The 22,739-nt window shown below is 42.7% G+C and overlaps 1 protein-coding gene across 1 annotated transcript in view; it reads right to left on the bottom strand.

The window, feature by feature from the left end:
- Positions 1 to 16,532: 16,532 nt before the first annotated feature.
- The window catches only part of LOC141003410 (multiple PDZ domain protein), a 48,176-nt gene continuing 41,969 nt past the window's right edge, over positions 16,533 to 22,739 (bottom strand). Inside the window, exons 42-49 of the mRNA XM_073474741.1 lie at positions 21,002 to 21,149; positions 20,824 to 20,910; positions 20,638 to 20,731; positions 20,098 to 20,261; positions 19,347 to 19,451; positions 18,968 to 19,065; positions 18,329 to 18,452; positions 16,533 to 18,231 (exon numbers count right to left, since the gene is read on the bottom strand). Of these exons, the coding sequence (XP_073330842.1) occupies positions 18,085 to 18,231; positions 18,329 to 18,452; positions 18,968 to 19,065; positions 19,347 to 19,451; positions 20,098 to 20,261; positions 20,638 to 20,731; positions 20,824 to 20,910; positions 21,002 to 21,149 (967 nt within the window). The 3' untranslated portion in view covers positions 16,533 to 18,084. The remainder of the gene's footprint in view (positions 18,232 to 18,328; positions 18,453 to 18,967; positions 19,066 to 19,346; positions 19,452 to 20,097; positions 20,262 to 20,637; positions 20,732 to 20,823; positions 20,911 to 21,001; positions 21,150 to 22,739) is intronic.

The raw sequence follows: 22,739 nt of genomic DNA, 5'->3' as shown, positions 1-22,739 counted from the left end.
CATTGTCTAAGTGTTTTAATGTTGCTGTTTGGTCATTCTCAATTTTTAGAAACCAGAAACGGTTCACTGAACCCATGATGGGATCTTAAATGAGATGGAAAGTGAACATTATGGAGGTTTCCTTTTTTGGAAAATTTAAGTTAATCATTATTTCTTAATAATGAGGTGGGGCATTGTGGTGCCTTGTGTTAATGTGGTGTGGAAAATGACCCTCATTAATTCACTTTGTGACGTCCCTCGATAAAACACAAAACCAGGAAGAAGATTCTAAATTTGGCAAATTGCTGCTTATTTATGCCCTTCAAAGTTCCCAAGCTATTAGCAGAGGAATGCCACTTGGGATATTATTTAGGGCGGCATACTGTACTTAGTATTATCATAGATGGGAGTCATGTTACCAAAAGCTCATGAGTGCAGTGCTTGGACTGAAAATAACACCAATCAAAAATAAAAGAGAATTGGATTTGAAATGCCAGCCACGCAGATTGTTTGATAGTCCACTCTGTTATTTTCATTTATAAGCATCTTTCTAGCTTCTTATCTTTCATGAGATAATTGAAGTTCCAGACAGACTATACAGGGAAAGTCATTATAGGAAAGATGAGAACCTCGCTCTCTTTGGTTTGCAAATGAATGAGTGGCCATAGGCCACAGTACTTCAGTAGCTCTCAGACTGGGAGCTGACATCAGGACTTGGCTTTGGAAATGCCGCCTTGTTGGATTAGTCTTCAATTATTCACTTTGTCGCATGATAGGATCTCATCTTATTTTGAAGTACTATTTATGAAGGATCTTTGTGGATGTTTTCTGAAAGTGTGACAGTCTTGTTGCATAATACTAAATACACAAAGTAACAAGATTGGACACTTTTAATGTTACATTAGTTCCAGACAGATATAATCACTTTATCCAGGGCACATTAAGCGTTCTTGTAACTTTGTCTCACTCCAAGTGCAAAGCAGCTTTATTTGGTTTTATGCTGCCTTTCCTTATCTCTACCTCCCAGAGGCTTTAAAAAGCTTAAGCTCCCTGTCAAGCTGAACCAAGCTGAGTCCACTAAACCAAAGAGCCGAGTGAATGGCAGCATGACTTCCTTGTCAGCGATTCAATTAAAAATCACAAAAAGTTCTCTTCTCAACTTCCTCAAACATTCATGTCTTAACAAATGTAGCCATGTCATGACTAATATCCCTCAGGGGAAAATGTTGAGACTTCAGCCAGTGGCCTTGAAGTAATTGGACATACAGAACAGGTCCTGCAAGTTTTATGTTGTAATACGTCTGAGTCAAAATTCCTCAGGGCTACATGGTACACTACACATAAACAGAAGTTGCCTTTCCTTGGCCTTATACGTGTGCATTTCCCACATGAAAGTGCTGTCTCTCACCAAATTATCTAGTTACATTTGAGAAAATGGAAGTGGTAAGCTTAAACTTACATTTTATCTCAGTCTAAGCAAAGTATTTCCATTTAATTGTTTCCCTCAGAAAGTGAGAGCAAAAGAAAAGTCCCTCAAAGTTTGTCTTCTGTCAGCAATTATAGCCAGCCTACTCTGGGGGTGAATGACATCCAGGCTTTGTGGGAAGCAAACAAACACAAAATCAGCTGCAGTCTCGCCTGAGTTTGGGTGCAGAGTGCAAAACAATGATTTATTCATTCTCCTAGTTAGTCCCCGGTTCCTTCACTTGAGCGCAAATAATTACACTTGCGTACAGTCGAGACAGCGGCTTCCAGCAGGGATCCATTAGCAAATTAGACACTGGGGTTGGGCCTCTGCCACAGGATGAAGGGAAACCAATACCGTCTGGTATCTGGGAAACTGTCACCATGCTACCAAATGAGGATACAGGATATGGGTTACTGGAGTAGGTTTTAGAGGGGGGATCAAAAGAGCCAGAGATACAGCGGACCCCTGAGACAGGAAGCCACAGATACCAAGTAAATATACACAATTGTCAGGTTACTTAATTCTGGTTTAATTAGGTTTTCTGTCATTGGGTTCTCAAATGCTGTTACTTTCTATGCAGCTTTAAATAGACTAGAGAACCCTATAAACATCACTGCTGAATTAAAGATAATGTAAGTCTTCAGAGCGAATGTTTGTGATGGCTCTGTGTGCTACGCAGTCGAGCTCATACTTGTGATGGATCTAGCACGTTAAATCAACTATGTCAGCCTTATTACATTTCCAGACATGAGGAGCTCCATGTTGGGAGATTTATGAAGATGTGGAAAACTCAATACGGCCTGTCCCATAGCATGAATATCTTGTTTCGTCTAGGAAAAATACTTAATGAATGTCAAGGTTAACCACAACCCTAATGCGGTGCTTCACAGGAGACTTTCTGCACTGCTGATGGCGTTCAACTTCAGACCAAGTCAATATTTCATGGTGATTAGATTATTACATAAGTGGAAGTCATATATGTCTACCTTGTATGTGAGAAAAATGTCTTTTTTGGGAAGACGAGAGTCTCTTGGTTGGCCCTATGCCCAGCTGTGGATCTGTGAGTCACTGCTCAACAACCTCGTGAAACTTCTCTGCTCCTGGGAACCGCTGTTACCAAACGCAGCAGCACTGCTTCCCTCAGTGCAAATATTAGACATTAACAATGGCCATTGCCTCTGCTCTCATAAATTATCTCAGCTGAGATTTAGAAAAAACACCCGTTGGAAGCTTCTCTAAACATAACACCGCAAACATCTGAGAAACCCAAACACAAAGAGTGGCCAGTCTGAGAGCATAAGATTCTCCAGGCTGGTCAGGCTGCATGCCATGCATAGTTCATGGGATTATTTTAAATCACCATAAACACAAGCAGCACTTGATTATCTATCAGATGTAGTTACAGTTATAAAGATTACAAATCAGCACATGAGACACTCTGGGCCATTTTTCCTCTAGTGCTTGGGAATGTCTTGGGATGAAACAGACTCAGTGAATCTTAAAGGTGCAGTATGTAAGAAGTGGCCACCTGTCGATTCATACAAAATACAAATGGAGGCAGCATATCACTGGGCTAACTGCTAACTGCTGCTAACTAGCTAGTTAGCTCAGTTGGCAGTGCAGTTCAGCAGAACCAGGAGGGTGTTGGTGTTAACACTGCTAGCTCACAAGCTTTGGACCAAGATGGGCTGGGGCTAGCTGATTAGCATGCTAACTTCAGCAGGTATCTCTACAACACAGTACAAAGACAGAAAAGAAATAGACAGAAAATAAATAATAGAATTAATATTTTTATAATAGCATATCAAATGACACTCATGATGATAAACCCATGGAGAATAACCCCTAGCTAAAGACTAGCTGGTGAGCATAGTGGAGCATTTAGCAGCCAAAAAGACAGATAATTCCCCGTGGAGTTGGTGGAGACCAAACACAGAGCTAAAAGCGAGTGACTATTGGACACTACGTGGACAGAAACACAACTCCAAATGTATGCTAATGTTGCTCCATAACTGATACAAGTGTAAAACAAGCAACTGTTTGCTAACAATTTTGCCATATCAACATAAAAGGTGATATTGTCGCTGGGTAGCCTAAGTAATACTGAGAACTAAACACACAAAAAGTAATTGGTTTACAAATAAAGCTCCTGCAACCAAATCTTGGTACAAGTAAGGAGGACAAAATAGGAAACCCTTCTTAGACTTGAAGATATTTAAACACCCAGACGCTCCACCAAACCAAACTTTTCATTTAATTATGCTGTGATGCAGACACAGTCACTGGCTGCTTGTGAAAGCACTTTCACAAGCTGGTGGGACCAGCTGCACATTGTGACCACTGCTAATGTCAACATATTTCCCAACAACTGCGATGTATTCCCATGAAATCCATTTCCTGTCCTTTATGTTCAGAAGTAAGGATTGGCTAATTAGTCACTAAAAGAGAATCACCTCTACCCTGAATATCAGCAAGTTTCACCTCCACTCTGCTCAGAGCCAACATCATATTTCGACCTGAACAGTGCTTTCAAAGGGCATCACAGCGACTCTGTAAACTGGTAATAATTCATGCACAGCCGTACAGCAGGTTGGATTATAAAAGTACGCTATGTCTGCCTTTTCCTGACCACACCACCGCAGGACGAGCCGTCGAGCCAGCTGAGATTAAACAGCAGGCTACATCAGCCAGGAACCTTCAACAGATAGAGAGGAGAGAACAAAACAAACCTCTATCCCATTTGATCCCCCTTTTTTCACTCCCTTTTTCTCTTTCTATCCGGGCCAGGAAGCCTTTTCCGTGACTATATTAGGAATCAAAGGGACTTCTACAGAAGGCACTGACCCTGCCAGAGCTTTTGAACTTTGCTGCTCTCTCTGACAGCAAAGTAGTGAGCCATGAAAGAGACTGAGCGAAATATGTCATCACGGTTGCTTTGAAAGCTACAGAAGTTGTGGCATTATGAAAAGTGAAATAAGGTAGTTAGAAAGCTGGACACAGCCTGTTAAGATTATTTCCTCAACCCGTGCCGATGGGAAACCCTCCCTGCAACAGGCAGCATAAAGCCAAAGTGTCAACCATCTTTTCAAGCGTTTCTTGGCAACAAGATGACCCTGTGCCGTTAAAGCAGCATGGCTGGGGCTACCCTTTGGTTGGCAAACATGCTTGATCATAATGTTTCCCTGTGGATGGCTGCTTTGTAATTCCCTGGACACTCATTCAGGTCAACTGAGGGCAGTTTGGGGTCAACAGGAAAGCGTCACAATCAATTGACCCTTAGGGGTCAAGAAGCATGACTTGACTGATGACTCATGTTTATTGTGTTTACTAGAAGTTCTTCTCGTAAAGAATTCTGCTGAGGAATTTCATAATACAGTTTACCGTATCCTTAAGCTCTTCAGTCAGGACAAGGCTGTGCAGTCCTTCCATCAATTTGCTATTTTCCACCCATGAGTTCTGACCCTTTCTCTGAATTTGCGCGTCTGTCTTCACGAGAGTATCGCAACATTCTTGTCACCATGTCGTTCTGTCTGCACTCTCTTATGAGGTGTCATCCTCCCTGGGAAAGAGACGTGATCCTCTTGGGAAGGGGCAAATTGCAAAACCCCCCCGAAACTGTCCTACAAAGCAACAAAACCTTCCCATGGTCCTCTCGTGGCACTCTGCTGTTGTGTGATGTCCTGTTGGGAAATTAGTCGTATAATCTAAAACTCACAGCTCAGCTATTTATCTTATATTACCATTTTTGGGCCAATCAATAGAATCCACAGTTGTTTTATAATCCTACTGTGGCCTAACAAGACACATTCTTCGCTGTCATCTGGTTTTTGTATCACACAGTAATTTGCAGGGTTTCCGCTCATTCTCTGTCTTCTAAATGTTTCTATCTGATCACCATGATACGTGTTTCAGCAACCCCAGACAAAGCCGTTCTTGTCAGTCTTTTCAGCCCTGATGTGCTAAAATTCGGCACAAATTGGGATTCGCCATTCACTTCTGAGAAATAAATAAAATCCTCTTTTTCCTGCCTGTTGTCACTGGTGGGTGAACAAAAAGTTACCAGGGCCATCCAAGTTCAAACCTCGAAACTTGTCACTAAAACACCCCTCTCTGCATCTCAAAAGCGGTGTAACTGGACCTTGAAGTTTTTCGCTCAAGTGCTTTGGTCTAAGAGGTAAAGGACCTCTAATATCTTTGGGGATTAGGATGCAAAACTGGCAGGGCTTCCTTGGCAACCTCTTAAAGCCCCCTCATTCAAATCGAGAGCTTCAGTGAAAACACAAGATCATTTCTACTCGAGCAGGATTTGGATGGTCTCCACCACACAGTGTAATAATGGAAGGTTTGAATTACCGTCAGGAACCCATCTACCTGAGAGTTAGCATGCAAGAAGAAAAGTCAGGGTGTAAATCTGCAGGAACAGCGGCAGAGAGTCTGAAGCAAGTCTACAATTTCCATCCCCTTAATTGATGCCATGATAATTAACCAAAGATGTTGATTTGTTAACGTGCACAAAAGCTACATTCATGTTGGGGAATTTAGTTAGCAACTGTCAAATGTATGAGGAACATAACAAAATGGTAAATTCTCTCATTGATGCTCAGCAAATGTGATTACTGCTATCAAACTGCTACTGAACTGGGCCCAGTGTGCCACACTGAGCTTAAATGATAAAGAGTCCTTTGCTGTGCCTTTCCTCTCCACCAAAACATTTAACCCAGACATTCAACAGTTGGAAACCCACACCGCTGAAATGACGCCGTGCTTTTGTCTTGACTTGTCTCTGATTACTCCAGCATTCAGCCTCCCAGCCCCCACATACATACCCTGTGGGGATAGCCACCTGTCTCCTCCGACTCCTGGGATGCCTCTCTGGCCTAACAGACAGCTCTTTGTGCTGGGGGGGGGGGAGTAAAGCCTCTTAGCAGGCTGTTACTGATAGGACTCAGGAGATTGCTGCTGTCAGGGCAGTGTATTACAGTGACGTGGTTCACCTACTGTCTTTTTTAAATCGCCAGCACTGCAGATACAGTTTTATAAAGTTTAAGTTTCAAATGGGTCCGTGTTGATCCGTGCAGTCGATAGTACAGTGCAGGCCGGCCAAGGTGACACCAGCTTTAAAACGCAGTGTGTAGCAACTGCTGCAGAGACTGATAACCGCCCCTGCTGCTGGCAGTTTGCGTTAATGATTGCCTCTGCACAGATCATCATTTGAATCACCGGTGCACGACACACTGACAGCTTATGTAGTCAGATGACTGGATGTTCTGCCCCCCTCCCTCCTTCCACACCTTCCCTCTTGAGTGCCGCAGCCACATAGGTGAGGATGTTGTAAGAGACTAATGAAGACAAACGATCGAGCAGATTGCTGATAGGGTGAAAGTGCTTGAAGAGCAAGATAGATTTCCCTGGCCTGTAAAACTGTGAATCCATTCGGTTGTGAATTACTTTGCTAATGGCTCTGAGGAACATTTCCTCATCCATTTACACTTGCATAGAAAAAGTTTCAAACCTTTCACATTATTATAACCCTGCAGAGATCCAGTGAATCCTTACTGATGGCATCAAAGAGGAATTTGGCTGCCACGACCCCGATTTACAAACTGCTCCTGTTTTCTGTGATAAAGGTGCAATGTGCAGAAATTACTGTTTTGATGTTATGGTGTCTATGTAATGTGTCGCAGAGACACTGCTGAAGTTAGCATGCTAACCAGCTATCCCTGGCACGTCCTGGGCACTCCCCTGCCCGAGGTCCCAGTCCAGACCGCTAGCTGCATGGCTAACTGAGCTAAACAGCTAAAGGCAGCTACAGTTAGCAACATGCTGACCCCTGTTTGTTTTGAATTCGACAGGTGTCCAATTCTTAACATATTGCACCTTTAAACTTTGAGTTTTTCTTGATGATCACAAAGAATTCATCCCAATGTTGATTTGAAGTCAGAATGTATATTGCAATGTCTTGCTCTTTCTCCATGAAGTGTTGAAAATTGAAATTCGTGGGGAATGTCCAGGTCTTGGCAAGCCATGCGACATTGCAGGGATTCCTCTCCAGCCCACTTCTGAAAACAGTGGGAGGATGGATGCATGGCTGCGAGGCTTTGCAAAAATACTTCTCTTTTGTTGCAGAGACGTTGACATTCCATCTTCAGATGAAAACACTTCGTAGCGCTGTACATGAATGTGGAGGTTACCTCTGCATGAACATGTTGGAGCTTCGTAAATCTGTTTTCCCGTGATAAACAAGTGCATACAGCTACAGCATTTAACTGCCCACATTTTGCTAAATTGATGCAAAGGAGCTGAGTAAAGGCGTTTTCTGAATGCTGATTGAAATGGAGCAAAATGGTTTGAATTACAAAGACCACTCGTCCCTGGGCACGTTGGCATTTACATGAAAAAAAGATGAGTTTTACACACGCTATTCGCAGAAAGACAACACATTATGCAAATCACAAGTCATTACTAAGGCTCATTCCTCAACATAAATTTGCAACAAGGAGTCTAGCTGAAAGTCAAAAATGACAAGAAACCAAAGGCAAAACTGCTGTGAAAGTGCCCTCCAGGGTGCCCTTTCAGTGCAGTTTTTGCGCGCTGGTGCCCTTATTATGTTTCCGGCCCTGACCCTCAAACATCCTGAGTCCGCCACTGCAACGAGGTATCTGTGACAATCATTTTTTTTCTCTACCTGTAAACTGCACATACTAAAGGATGTAAACGTATGTCGATGACCTCGCCCCGGTGAAACGAAGCTTGTCCAGTCGTGTTAACAAGCCCGCTAATGATGTCATGTGTTCGCGAGGCCCCCGCAGCCATGTCTGTTGTCGGCTCGCACCAAACAAAAATGTGCTGACTTTATCGCTCTCACAACAGCAACACTGACTGTGGGCCAGCGTCTGTGTTTGTCCTGGAACTCATTGAGTAAATCTTCCAAGCAAGATGGGAATTTATCCAAAACTAATCAGATCGGCATTGTCGTGAAACAGCTCCGTCGTTTGATTTGCCCGCAGGAAAGTAGCTCAACACAGCAACATATCAGGAATGCACAAATCAGCTCAGGTGCCTGCAAATGACAGGTTCATGCAGGTCTGATGGAAAGCTTTCTCTTGAATACCCTACAGCTTCGGTGCGATGAACACGAACGTAGGCGGCCGACACTTGCGCTTTTGACATTTTCTCAGGTGTACGCTGAGTGAATCTGCTCTCGATCAAACAACTGGGAGTGCTCCAGAAGTAGCTGAGGGGCATTTATTGTTCAGGAGAGCTTGAGAGAAACTGTTCACATGCAGATATTTGACACTAGTGTTGCAGGAGAGCTGCATATGGATGTGAGAATGAGATACGGCGCTTTAATAAGCATGTATGCATACACGGCAGTGTTCCTTATATTGTGTTTGACTTGAAAGGTGTTCATTTTAAAATTCCAAGCTTCGCCGTTCCATGTTCTCGTCATGCGTACACATTTTTAAGAGCCCTTTAAATCCTTTTCCCTGAGGTGCATTTGCAGAATAAGCCAAACTCAAGCATGTGTCCTGATCTTTAAAGGAGTGCAGCATTGTCACCCAGTTGCATTTCTTTCTTTATCGCTCATGTGACAGTGGCACCAGAGGCACGGCAGACAGCCATCAATCCAGTCTGAATCAACCATGGCAGCACCTTTGGCTGTTTCTTCAAATGTGCAGCAGGGTAGATGAAAGCCTGTGCAGAGTGAACACGTGTCTGTTCCCTCTTTGCCTGATTTTTACAATGACTAGAGGACATGGTTACACCTGTTTAAAGCTTTGGAATCCACTCAGGAAGCAAAAAAATAATAATAAAAAAGCCAGTCAGCCAACTGAGCTATCTGACATCTGTGATCTCGAGGAGGAGAAACAATGTGCAGCGACAGCAAACACTTTACCAGCACGAACCAGACATGAACCGCGGGGACACGTTCACCTGCAGGGTCATTTAAACATGTTTTCAAGGCGCTGCTGAGGACTGCGCTCAGCCTGTTGTGGTTCTCGTTTCGGGGGGCAGGTGGAAGTCCTCATAAATCAAGCGGAGGAGCAGGAGAGCTGGATGTAAAGTGCAGCGCCTTAAGTACTGTCACAGCAGTGGTATGTTTCGGCACATGGCAGCTTAATTTATTGCTTCTGTTGGACAGAAAGGAAAACATATTGTCGAGTCACATTTGGAAGCTTCACAACTGTAATTCTTTTAAAGCTCGGAATGTATTTTGAAGCAACGCTTCTTAATGCTTACTTCATGAAACGTGCTCTTGCAGTACATGTTGTTAGTCGTTTACACCTCACCAGCATTGTTTGGCATCTTCAGCCCATGACTGAAGCCCCACCTAAACAGATAAGGTGATGGTAATAGAGAGGCGCAAATATACCTTTTAAGCTTTAAAGGGATAAACTGCTCAATAACTCCACTGAGGCTGGATTTATGGCTTTATAACGCCTTTGTTCCAGGCTGAAGACAATTATAGGCTAAGGTGAGATAATGGTTGCATGATGCAAGTAATGGCTTGGTAATATGCCAGATCAAACACGTCAGAGAGCTCTCTGGGACGACATGTTTGAATATGACAGAGCAATTTTCTAATTTCTCAAGGGTCGACAGCCTCAGATGACGTACGTCTCACCCTCCCACCTCACTTTAAAATTCACAGCGACTGTGACCCAGTCATAAATAGGGGTTAGAGCCTGACACGTAATTGTTGGTTTGATAACAGGAGCTCTCAAAGTGTCATCCGCAGAATAATAAAGGGAGCTCGGCATGAATCAAAAGTTACACATTCAAGTCTGAGCCTGAGCAAGTAGCACTTTGAGAAAAGCTTATATACGGTGCTTCACTTGATTTGACACTCGTTTCGGTGTAATGGCAGGGGCAGGTTTGCTGAACGAAGATGGAAAATGGGCTCGAACAGCAGCGGCGCCCGGAGGCGTAAATGGGCTTTCATCGCTGGCTCATTTTTCCATCCTGCCTTAAAATCAATAGGGGGCCTCTGTTTTTTAACCAGCGGTGCAGAGAGACGGCAGTCAATACGGACCGATAATGAATGTGGAACGAGCACAGTGCAGTGTGTTTGCGAGACCTTTGTGTAGGTTACAGTCCTGTGTTTTTAGCCACACTGGATGATGTCTGTCAGTCTGAACACTTTAGTTCACATAGATACATCTCGACAACTATTGCATGGATCATCAATGCATTTACTTTAATGGTCCCTACTGATGGTGACTGGTGATCCCCACACTTTTCCTCTAGCCCCGCCGTAAGGTTGCGGGTTTGAGGGAAATAACTTGACAAATATTGGACGGATTATCATGAAATTTCATTCAGATATTCATGGTTGCCAGAGGAAGAACCCTGCTGACTTTGGTAATCCCCAGACTTTTCCCCTAGCGCTACCATGAAGTTGTGTTTTTTAAAAAACAGCCTGACAAATATTGGATGGATTACCGTACATTTCATTCGGACGTTCATGGTTCCCAGAGGAAGAACCCTATAGATTTTGGTAATCCCCAGACTTTTCCTCTAACGCCACCATAAAAAAATGCCTTAACCGACACTGAATGGATTACAGTGAAATTTCATGCACATGTTTTACGTTTCAGACAGAATTAACTGAGTGAATAGTGACTTTGGTGATCTCCTGATCTTCCCTCTGGTGCGACCACCAGTCAACGCGTTTCTCATGGTTTATGACAAAACTCTTGCAAAGCTGAAGTAATTTAGGTAAGACACAATAGCCTAAATGCTGTGGTGATAACTTTCTAGAGTTGTAAAATCTCACTTCAGAGTAATATAAAAAACTTTATAGTGCGTAGGTGTCTGGTGAGTCTTGAACCCATAAAACAGTTTCACAAACTTGACTTCCTGGATCGTATTTCAGCGACCTAGCCACGTAGCTACCTGGCAATATGCCCACCAATGCAAACGCCTTCTTTTGTTTTAATGCAGTGTCCTTTTTGGTCTGAACAACTACAAAGATGGCGGCCATGTCAAAATTATATCACATAAACATTATCATGATAGCATTGTCATTGTGATTATGTTTGTAGCATTTAGCTGAAAGCACCACAGTACTTCAGCCATATAGAGATGCTAGCGTGGCTGTGGACTGGCTTTAGTGTATCTGTATATCTGATGTTATAAAAACACGATATTTAGTTTCAGGTGATTGTACTCTCTACTTGACTTCTATTTCTGCCAATAGATCCTCCCAAATCCAACGCACTGGACCTTTAAAATGAGGGAATGCTGCTCTTATTGATGCGTCCGTGAATGCTGGTTCAACAGCCTCGCAGCCGCGTCCTTCCACAAGGTCAGACATGTGCACCTCACACAGGCAAACATCGGTGAGTCCACCCTCAGCTCTGCAAACATTTCCCAGCGGCTGTGTCACTGCATTACTTTACACACAGCTCATAAAAGGATGATTACACACTCCTGCCTTATCAGGCCTCAGCCGAGGTGATGTAATTCGTAGCTGTAACTGAAATGCAAACATGCCAGAAGAGACACGCAAGAGAAGCGGTGGCCTGATGGTGCAGCAGCCTCCTGTTATCAGGCGGACGGTCAGATGGAGTGTAGTTTACTGTACGAGACGGGTCGTTAACGTCTCGTCTGCTGTGCTGTCAAGTGTCTGAGCTGAGTCGACTGTTTGTATTGCTAACATGTAATAACTGCAGTTTAAAGGTTCAACGTCAAACAGTTAATGTTAGTGTTTGGTGTCCCCTTATTGAACATGTGCTCTGTTGTCTGTGTAAACACGGTCCTCAGCCTTCACGCTCCACTTTGTGCAAACACGCCAAAGGTGAAGAGGAAATCCGATCTCGCATGATGTCATCGGTTAACTCCCAGCTTTATTTTAAAAAGGAGCGAAGACTGTGTGCTGAGCTGCAGCTTTCCTTGCAACGAGGAAAACCCCACTGTAAATCACGATAACATCCAGCTTCCTGCTTGCAAAGTATGACTCTGGGATAATTTGGGGTTATGGAAGAAGAAGGAAAGTATGTGTTTGTTTGCATCTTGACTGTTTACTCAGAAAAATAGGATGGCTACCGTCTAAATACAGGAGGATGGTTATATCTTTTTGTTTGTTCTGGAAACAAGACACCGGAGTGAGATATGTAAAAGTAGAGTAAACAAATGAAAAGCTCATATAAGCAGGGGAGGAAACAACTTGTCATGCAAAATGTTTTTTTGTCTCGCTACCTATAATCCTCCCAACAATAATTCCTCATCCCCAGTTTGAGTTGTGAGACTTGTTTATCATACTGGAGGAAAATTTCCCTCATCGACTGCTGTTGTCACTTTAATAAAGTTTTATCACGCATACTAATCTAATAAAAACAAGGAACTTGCACGATGAGTTGGTTCCCCTCATTCCAATCATAATTAGTCATTAAATGATACTGATATGTTTGATGAGATATGTCACATTTGTCTCCAGATTCTGTTACCACAAACACTCGCACCCAATATGTTTGCAGTTACACCGCTGCGCTGAGAGGAAGGTGTGTTAAAGAGCAACTAATGTCTGCTGACTCAAACAATGCAGAGGATTGTGCGCGCCTGTGATGTGCTAATCTTTTTGACAGCTAAGTAAAGACTTGAGGCAACAGAGTCACCGTGCAGAAAGGTCAAATGATTGCCTCAGAAACCTGTTTGAATAGCTCCTTCCTTCAAAGCTGCTGAAGGGAAAGAGCAGCGTCTGCATCCAGCAGCAATTTTACACCCACCGCCGCAGTGGAAATTTAATTACGTTTGCTAGTTTGCGCATGCATGAGTGCATCATTGTGAGGGCAAGCTGGGAAAGATGACCTTTCGGTGCCCTCTGTTCTCCAAGACAAACGGACACTCGACATGTAAAGGAGATGTCCGATTCATGCAAAAGATAGCTGGCTCTTTTCCGTGATGTTGAAGAGACCACAAGGTGGATCAGATACAGGAGACGAATGATGTTGTTGTGTCAAGCGCGTCTGCTCAATGATGTGTGTGTTCTTTGTGACAGTTTGATTTGTCAGGGCAGGTTTGAGAATGGCAAAATGATTTTAGCACCTGTAAGAAAAACAACTTGTGAAAATACTCACTTTCCTCATACCGTCAAGTGAGGACTTGCCTCTGTGAGCTGCCAGTTTTGAACAAGACAAAAAGTCATTTTAGTTCATCCTGAGGGGTACATGAATATGTGTAAAAAAAATAAAAATATGGCAACCATCCAATTCCTGTTGAGATTTCACCAAAAAAATCCCCCAAAATGTAATTCTAATGGTTTCACTTGGGAAAAGTCAGGGGATCACCAAAGCGTTCAACCTCTGGGGACCATGAATGCCTGTTCAAAATGTTTTACCTATCTGTCCAGTAGATTCATTTAAATAATAAGTCAAAATCTTTGACAGGCTGGTGACGCTACAGGAAAAGTAAGGGGGTCACCTAAGTCTCAATGGTTCATCCTCAGGGCATCAAGGACATTTGTATCAAACTTTAAGACAATCCACCCAATAGCTGGCAAGACAGGTCACTAAAAAGCAGAAATGTCAATCTGCTGGTGTTGTTAGACAAATAGTCAAAGGATCACAAAAGTCAGTGTGATTCATCCTCTTGGGACCATGAAGGTTTTTACAAAATGTTGCACTAATGTCCAGTAGCTGTAGAGATTATTTCAAGAATAAGTCAAAATCTGTGACAGGCTGGAAAAATCAGGGGATCACCAAAGTCTTAAGGGTTAATCCTCTGGGCATCATGGATATTTGTATCAAACTTCATGACCATCCATCCAATTTCATGACTAAAAGTGACAGAAATGTCAACCCACTGGTAGCATTAGACACAAAGTCAGAGGATCAAAAAAGTCAGTGAGGTTCATTCTCTGGGGACCATGAATGTCTGTACGAAATTCCTTGGCAATCCTTTTAGTATGGGTCGAGATATGTTCAATCTGGATGTAAGTCTTGGATTGACTGACATTTCCATCCCTAGATTGCCGCTAGCATGTCTATATATATATATGAGGGGATTTTTCTGTCAGGTCCAATTTTGTCTGTGCAAGACCCAAACACTCCTCCATCAGAGAAAGTGGTGTCAAGCAAGTGACATTTCTGAATGGCTTAAAATTCTGCTGAAAGAGCTAATCCCGCTAATAAACACAGATAAACAATACTGTCTGTCATATCAACAAATCATAATCATAACAAATCACATCATAATACCACATGTGGAGGAGGCTGGCTGTTGGAGGGATCTGAGGCAGCAAGTATGAACGAGCCAATGATTGTGAAACATTTAAGAAACATCCGATGCCATAACAAGCGTGACTTTAGTGCTCTGCTTCATTTGAACCCTTATCAAAGCATTAGTTACACCGATGTTTGTTGATACGCTAACACAGAATGGATGATAGAAACCCAGTTTAAGCATGTCGTTGAAGTTTATGGCCAAATTTCTTGGATGACAACTCGTGAGAAATTCTTGCATTTCCAAAGTCATTCCCTGCTTTCAAGCCTGAACCAAATCAGCTTTAACTGATTGGATTGATACAAATAATCTCCACTACCTTGTCCTTATTTTCCCTGATCAAAAATCAAAAATTGAGTAGAACCTCCTTTTAACATTTAGACCTTCATGATGGTATCCCATATAGGTATGTTTGCAGAGTCATCACGGCCCAATCATCAACTAAAGGTTTCTGTTTGCTTAACCTCTTGGTGGCCAGTGTGGAGCTAGCATGAGTCATGGCGATACTGAGCTCTGAAATGTTTGAACAGGCGGCGACAGGCTCATTTCACGGGCTGCATCAAGCTGCGTGGTCAAACGCATTAGTTACGCAGTTGACATTTTGTGTGCAGCAGGACATATAAAGTGTCTTTGTTATAACTCTTCTTTATGAGGTCAAAAAGGAAGTCTCATTCATGGGAAAATCCCTCGAAAATAAAATAGAGGCTTAGTTGCTATCTTGATAATTCAGTCTTTTAAAAGGGATTCAGCTTTGGCGCCACTGTTGCGGAAACGTTACACCATTTCCCCGCATTCAAACCAAGCGTGGCGCGATGGTAACATCTGATCTCGCATCTGAAAGGCTTGTGCAGACAAGCCTTAGGTAAACCAACCAGCGTCTCCTGAACCTTGGGGGGAGGCCGGGTAACCTTTAAACCCACTGGGGCCATTAAAACAACAGGTGCTTGAGGGGAGCTCAGCTGTCAGGCGCAGGCAAGGGCTAGCTGCTAGCAGCAGCTGCAGGTAACTGTGTTGGGTCTTGGCCTCAGGGTGAAAGAGTCACCCAACAGTTGAGCATATGCACAACGATGTTCTTCACTACCAGCCCAGTGAATCTGAACCATCATCAGACCTCATTAGACAGGACTTCAAAGGTCTTGTGTGACTCATGTGATTAATTGGGAGCCCAAATGTTTGCTGTAAACCGACTTAAGAAATCGACTTCATGCGCAGGACTCAACACAAACCATGTGACAGCCTGTGAAGCAGCTGTGCTTGTCAGTGAACAGACAGATGGGATGCCATATTTTAATGGAGAGCTCTGCCTCTCTCAATCCAGATTTTATTAAGTCTCAAGTGACAACAGAGAGTCTATTGAAGAAAGAGCATACGCTGCTGTTCCACATCGCCAAATTATCCTTTCTCTATAAATCTTTGTTCATGTACATTTCATTTCGACTTGTTGTAGCCTCTGATTTAGATCCGCTCGCCTTTTCATTTAAATGTGACCTCCGGCGACAGTAAATTGCTTTTATCTCCCAGATAGAAAATGTATTTAGGTAATGTATGGCAGATGTGATGTATACTGTACAATAAACCTAGCGTTCAGTAAGGAGCAGTTAGATTGACTAACAGCTGGTGCATTTGGAAAGTTGCCCTGCATTTCATTTAAGAACATTATATTTTTATATCTAAGTTTATAGTCGCTCTGCTGAGGTTCAACAAGACATTTTTTCTGGGTGGATTTAATTATGTGCTTAACTCATATTTGTGTCAATTACTGGAAGAGGATGGTGAAATAATAATGCTGTCTGGTTTGGGAATACAAGTAGCAATAAAGCACAAGCGAATGCACGTTTATTGAATCCAAAGGTCACTTTTATTTAATTCAGTGTGAATAAATTCAATACTGTCACTTTGACAGTACTAGAGCAACATATTTAAGGTGATAAGACAGAGAACAGACAACTTTCTGAAACTAGACCAAACAAAACACGCCTAATGACTTTGGAAACTACACATTATTGTTGATGCCTTCAATCTGGGTAAATAATGAGGTCAGACTGAGCTCAGGTCCATTATATAATCACCTGACAAGTTAAACTACTCATCCATTCCAGACAGAAAAGGAGGTGATTTACTTTGCCGTTCACTTTCATCAAGTGGACGTGAATTAACACTTTAAAAAATCAAAATACTGTGACATAATACCTTATATGTATATCGGCTTTAGCAGCACTATTTTTCAGTGAGTAGGACACACACACACCTCCACACACACACACACACACACACGTTTTCATCAGTTTTGGGGACACTACATAGACTTCCATTCATTTCCTAGAGCCAAATCCTAACCACTTCTATTCAATACATTCACCCTAACCCAAGTCTTCACCCTAAAATGTAATGATTTACGTTATGGGGTCCAGCATTTCACACAAGATTTCACACACACATACACACTTCCTCATCTAGTCAAGTGTGAACTCACCACACTTCTTCAATTAAGGACCAAGACATCAAGGATTTCACATCTTTCCCTTCAGGGGAGTGTTAACACACTGTATTTACAATATCAGACTTCTAGCCCTTAGCACTTAAAAATGCTCTCTTGGCCAATTTTGCTAAAACAACAGTGACTTCATGATAAAAGTTGACTAACACCAGTTACAGCAGCATCAGCTTCTCAGGAAAATCAGTATGGTGACTTGCCAACAGCAGTGCAATGAAAAAGACAAAATAATGCTATTGTCAGCTAGTATGGCCATTAGCTAAATCCTACTAATCTGCTAATTGCCACAAGGGCATTTCCATGCCATATCATGCTTTGAATTTACAGGGAGGTCAGCCCTGTAAGTAGACCCCAGACTGTAAAAAACACCTTGAAAAATAGGCCTCTGTTCTGCAGAAATATTCAGAAATGGGTTTGGAGTGTTGTCTGTTGTAAAATACTAATGAAATAATGATCTGAAAATCCATTCATTTCAATACAGGAAACAGCAAAATACTTGAGCGACAATGTTGCGTGAATACGTCATACCATAGCAATGGAATGTATGTGAGTTGAGCTATGGTTTCTTACACTATTTACAGCCACTTTGAGATTCATATAGCCTAACTAGTTAAAACTGAAAATTGTGAATTCATATATCTTCCTGACATACTTTTTTCGGTTTACCGTTTCAGTGAGAAAAGTTCCTCTCAGCCGTCGGCTTAATCACAGTGTTCAAAGCTACATTGAGCAATAAGTTTCTTCATGATTATCAGTGTATGGTTGTGTGCACAGTTTTCTAGTTGCGAAATATTGCTGGTCACACCTGTGAGGTGTGTTGCTCCTTCAAAGTTTCAGTCTGTACAGATGTGGGGTGCAACAAAGTGTAAGAAAAGTAGTGAATACAGTGTGTGTTTTGTGGGTGTTTGCATATGTGTGTCTATGATAGCACAGTCAGTGTGACAGTTCCTTTGGTCCTCTTCAGGATGCCAACAGCTTCTTCGTGTGTGACACCTTCTAAAGTCTGCCCGTTAACGGCCATGATCTGGTCTCCTCTCTTCAGACGGCCATCCTCTGCTGCTGCCCCCTAAGCACACACACACACACACACACGCAAGGAAGGGCTTAATAACACACAATTTGGTTAATTGTGTAAATATAAAATGCAGCAATCTGTCACGTACCTTTCCAAAAACTGTTTTGACATAGATAGGCAGGTCTCCATGTGGGCTGCCGTACCCTCCGACTATACTGAAACCCAGTCCGTCTGGTCCTCTTCCTAGAGTGATGGTCTTATACTGAGGAGGGCTGGTGGAAGACAGAGACAGTTCGGGACTGATTTTTCTTTTTTTGTTCTTACCTTTTTCCTCTTATCAGAGCACTATTCATCAATCTAGATTGTTTTGGAGATATCACCCGTAGAGATGTCTGCCTGTCTGCCTTCAAAAGTCATGGCATGGTTTCTCAAGAAAATCCACATACCTTGTTGTGAGCAGTTTCATGTAGGAACTATTTTCTTTCTACAACCTACACTGTATCAAAATGCAGAAGGAAGCGTGCGTCTACTCATGGACGAGCACCACAAGCCGAGTGCCATCTAGCTCCATTATATTGGAGAGCAGACAGCCATCTCTACGGCTGATATCTCAAAAACTCACAAACTCACACCAAATGGATCAATAGCACTATAGGCAAAGAAAAATATGTACTTTGACTGACGGAAACTGTCTCTTTTACACGTTCATTGATTGAATGCACTGTGCTTGAGGGAAGGTTAGACTACATTACAGTGCTAAGACACAACAAAATCAACCAGTTCGTACCCGATGTCATCCTGGAAGATGCAGCTGGGTGTAAGACCTCCAGCTGCCTGCTGCTCCTGGGAGGGACCCGTCACTGTGGCGTCACCGCCCGCAACCACCTACAGGTGCATGGCAACACTTTTATGGCATGCTACACTTGCAAGATAAAGACTGATAGCATGGTGGTAGTGGTGGATGAGGGAACCAAGTTTTATGTTACTTCAAAGTCTGCCGCTGGCAGCCTTCGACTGTTCTTTTCAGGTAAAACCTTGTACGCAGATAAAGTAAAGAATGGAGTACATGTTCCAGTGCAGATTATCTAACCGTGTCTCTGGGTTTATCTAATGAGGACACAAAGGGTAAGAGAACAAGTGTGTGTTTGTATGTGTGTTTGTTCAACCTGCAGCTGTATTGTGCCCGTGGCGTTCTTAAGCAGGTTGACAGCCTGTGAGTGGCTCATTCCTTCAGCAGAGGTTCCACAGATGCTGACAATGCGGTCCCCAATCTGGAAAAGTGAAAGTTCAGTAAGTTCAGTAAAGATGCATGAAAAGAAAAAAAAACTATTTCAGCAGCGAAAAGTTCAGAAACAGATGCAGAGCAGAGATACATTGAAAGGTCTTCAGTGTTACTTCACAAAGTCTGGAGGGAACTCTGCATGATAACAGGATGTGAGACACTGGCTAATACTATTAGAAAATTTAATCCCAAGCACCATACAAAAGTAAAGACCATGCTCGTGTTCAGCTGAGTAATTTCATTAAGCAGCATTCTCATCTTTCATTCCGGCTGAAAAGATAAAGCAGCGTGAATATACTATTCAAGACTCCCACCCTATTCATTTCAATGAGCCCTTCTGTAGGCTTAATGATCTGAATGCAGGAGTGGGAGATTTATTATCCCATGTTAGCAATGGCTATTGTCCTCCAGTCTGCGTCACACAGAGCTACAATTGTTGTTTTACTGCGAAGGTCACTGCTAAAGGCTGTAGGCTCTTGACCTTTTGGAGGACTTGAGATTCACAATCTGAATCAAGTGAGTGGGAATGACATCACTGTGAAGAATAAGTGAGATTCATATTAAATCCCACAAAAGAACTGCTGCTATGCAAATTTTCGCATTGACGTTACTGAGAGGGAGCGTAAATCTCATACCTTGAGCTTCTGGGTCTGAGCAGCCACGCCGACGGGATTCATCATGGCGATAAAGATGGGTATGTCACCCAGAGGACTCCCAACGCCACCTGCTATGCTGATACCCAGAGATTCATTGGGACCTTTAGTGAATTCAACTGTTCTGGTGTCCTGATTCTCCGGAGCTGTAAGGAAGCAAACATGCAAAATGTCAGGATGTCTATGGAGGCCTTGAGAGGAAAGTGAAAAAACAATAAATGTAGTGATCCATTTTCTATTTTTCTTTTCTTTGTTTTTGATCTGTGAAACGGGTGCAAGAAAATGTAGGTGGAGAAACAATACATGCATTTACTCCTATTTAGAACATGGGGTAGTGGTGCACCTGTGGTACAAACTTTAAAATTGATCTGGAAAATAAAAGACATCTGCCAAAACTTAAAAAAAAAAACTTGATTGCCAGAATTCTGTAGATGCCTTCTCCAAAAATGCTTATTTATATGTTTCCTACAGCTGCCTAACTCGTATGCTTCATGGATTTATCTCAGTTCTGAGGCTACTTACAATCTGGTCTCCTGCTTTGTGTGTCAGGGTCATCAAGGAGGTTTCCAGACTCTGAACACTGCGAGGCCACCTTGGAGTTGCCTGTTTCCTCCATCTGAAACAAAGACATTCAGTGTTTGTTTTCCTGGCTTGCAAGGACTAGATGATAGCGATTTCTATTCGACATTCATAATTCCAGTTAATTACCTGACTACTTTGAGACAGCCTCCTTTCAGAGTGGAAGGGGCCTGCCTTGAACCTCCCTACTTCCATTTTTATAGGCCCCACGCAGCACTGCAACACAGGGAACATTACTTTTAATGTGGTCATCCAACAAAGTTTAAAACTGACTTGTCATTCACTTGCTCCTGAGGGCCAGACGAACCTTGAGTAGTGCTGCCGTGGCCTCCTGAGTGGCCGACCTGACATCCTCGCCGTTGACTGACAGGATCTGGTCGCCCTGCATCAGTTGGCCGTCAGTGTCCACCAAACCTCCCTTCACAATGTCAGACACAAATACTCCTGTGTCATTCCTTTGGAAAAAAACAAAGAAAAGACAGTCAGGGAACATCTTTTACTGTATCTGTGTTCATGTTGGCAAGAGTCACACCGTATTTTTCTCTACTAGTTGACCTTAATCGTATCATACTGCTGACGGCTGTTGTTCAGCATGTAATGGATGGTCTACTATTGATCCAGCAATTTCACATTTTTCCAGTGGACCTCTGCACAAATGTGGCTTACGCTCCTTGGGAAGTGGCAGACAAACAGCTGGTAGGATGGAATATTTAATAGCAAAGAGTGTGTTTACCCCCCGACTGTGACCTCAATAGATGTGTTTTCCATCTTGAATCCTGCTTATGCTCACTTGTGAACATTTTGCAGCCAAACACAAAAAGCTATAACAGAAAACATTCTAGCTTTGCTCGTTTTCATTTTACAACACATTTTAGGGTATTCCCTCTCATACAATTATTAATGACATGTTTAAGAATCTAAAAATCTAAGGAAATATTAGAAGCATGTTTTGGGGTTTGTTTGCTTGAATGACAGGTGTTTAAACCTACCAAGGTCAGCTTTGGTAGGTTTGCTATGAAAGTATCCTTTCATAAACCAGTTGGTGTTGTCACAGGAAAATACAGTACGTCCTTGTTTGTCTACAGTCAGAGGTCATTATTATCGATAGATCTTGTTGCTTTGAGCGCTGACATCTTGGAAATTAAGTTAACTGCAGAGAAGATGATGATGAATCCCCGGCCTGTGTCCTTTTTTCCAAAAGCACATCCCTTCTGCGGATTTTGCATATCTGAAGTGCCAATCTCCACGTGGATAAAACTAACACAAGCAGAAGCTGTGAAGCTCAGCAACTCGATCCCGCTCAATCCCCAGTGCCAGAGACACTTGGCTGTCACAGCTCCTCACCACTAACTGCTAGCTTGCACTTTCCGTTTTAGCTGAGGGTTTTAAGTTGTCTCTCTGTTGCTGTCTTTTCCATCCGATTGAGCATTTTAGTTGTTTTTTCCATTTGTGTAGAAAAACCACTGAGACAAAGATTTACAACTACATTAAAAGTTGATCTGATGGCTGCCGTCTAAACCATCAACCCATGACCTTAAAATTAAGCCCTTTACCCGGCACCTGTTTAAAAAAAAAGCAGATACACACACACATAATCTGCAGTGCATATTTAAGTATGGTCTGTGTAAGCCATTCCTGAGGGTGATCCCAGAGGTGAGATCAATCACCACACTCCACACACACCTGACAGCAACAGACTGTCGGCGTGTGGACCAGCAGGCCTTTTCCCACATGTGCCTGAAGCCGTAAATGCTACTGCAAGAATAGAAGCCTGTGTTGAGTGTGTGTGTGAGACGGTCTACAGTTTACCAGCTCACGTCCGAGTAAATCTTCCTCGACGGCCCTCATGGGAACAAAAGTAGCAATGCTCGTCGATACACCTGAGTCACAATCACCACTAGTGCTACTGAAAATGATCTGATGGCTAAACCCAGGGATATGAACAGTTACTGAACCATAAAATGAGATTTAAAAACCCTCTTTTAGTGTTGATGCGTTTCACTTATTTGTGACCATGAGGAGTGCTTTAGTTCCAACAAATCTTT

Source organism: Pagrus major, chromosome 10 (genome assembly GCF_040436345.1).
Source record: "Pagrus major chromosome 10, Pma_NU_1.0".
In the NCBI taxonomy this organism is placed as follows: domain Eukaryota; kingdom Metazoa; phylum Chordata; class Actinopteri; order Spariformes; family Sparidae; genus Pagrus; species Pagrus major.
Note: the sequence above shows the minus strand (reverse complement) of the source record. Positions and strands in the feature narration are given on the sequence as shown.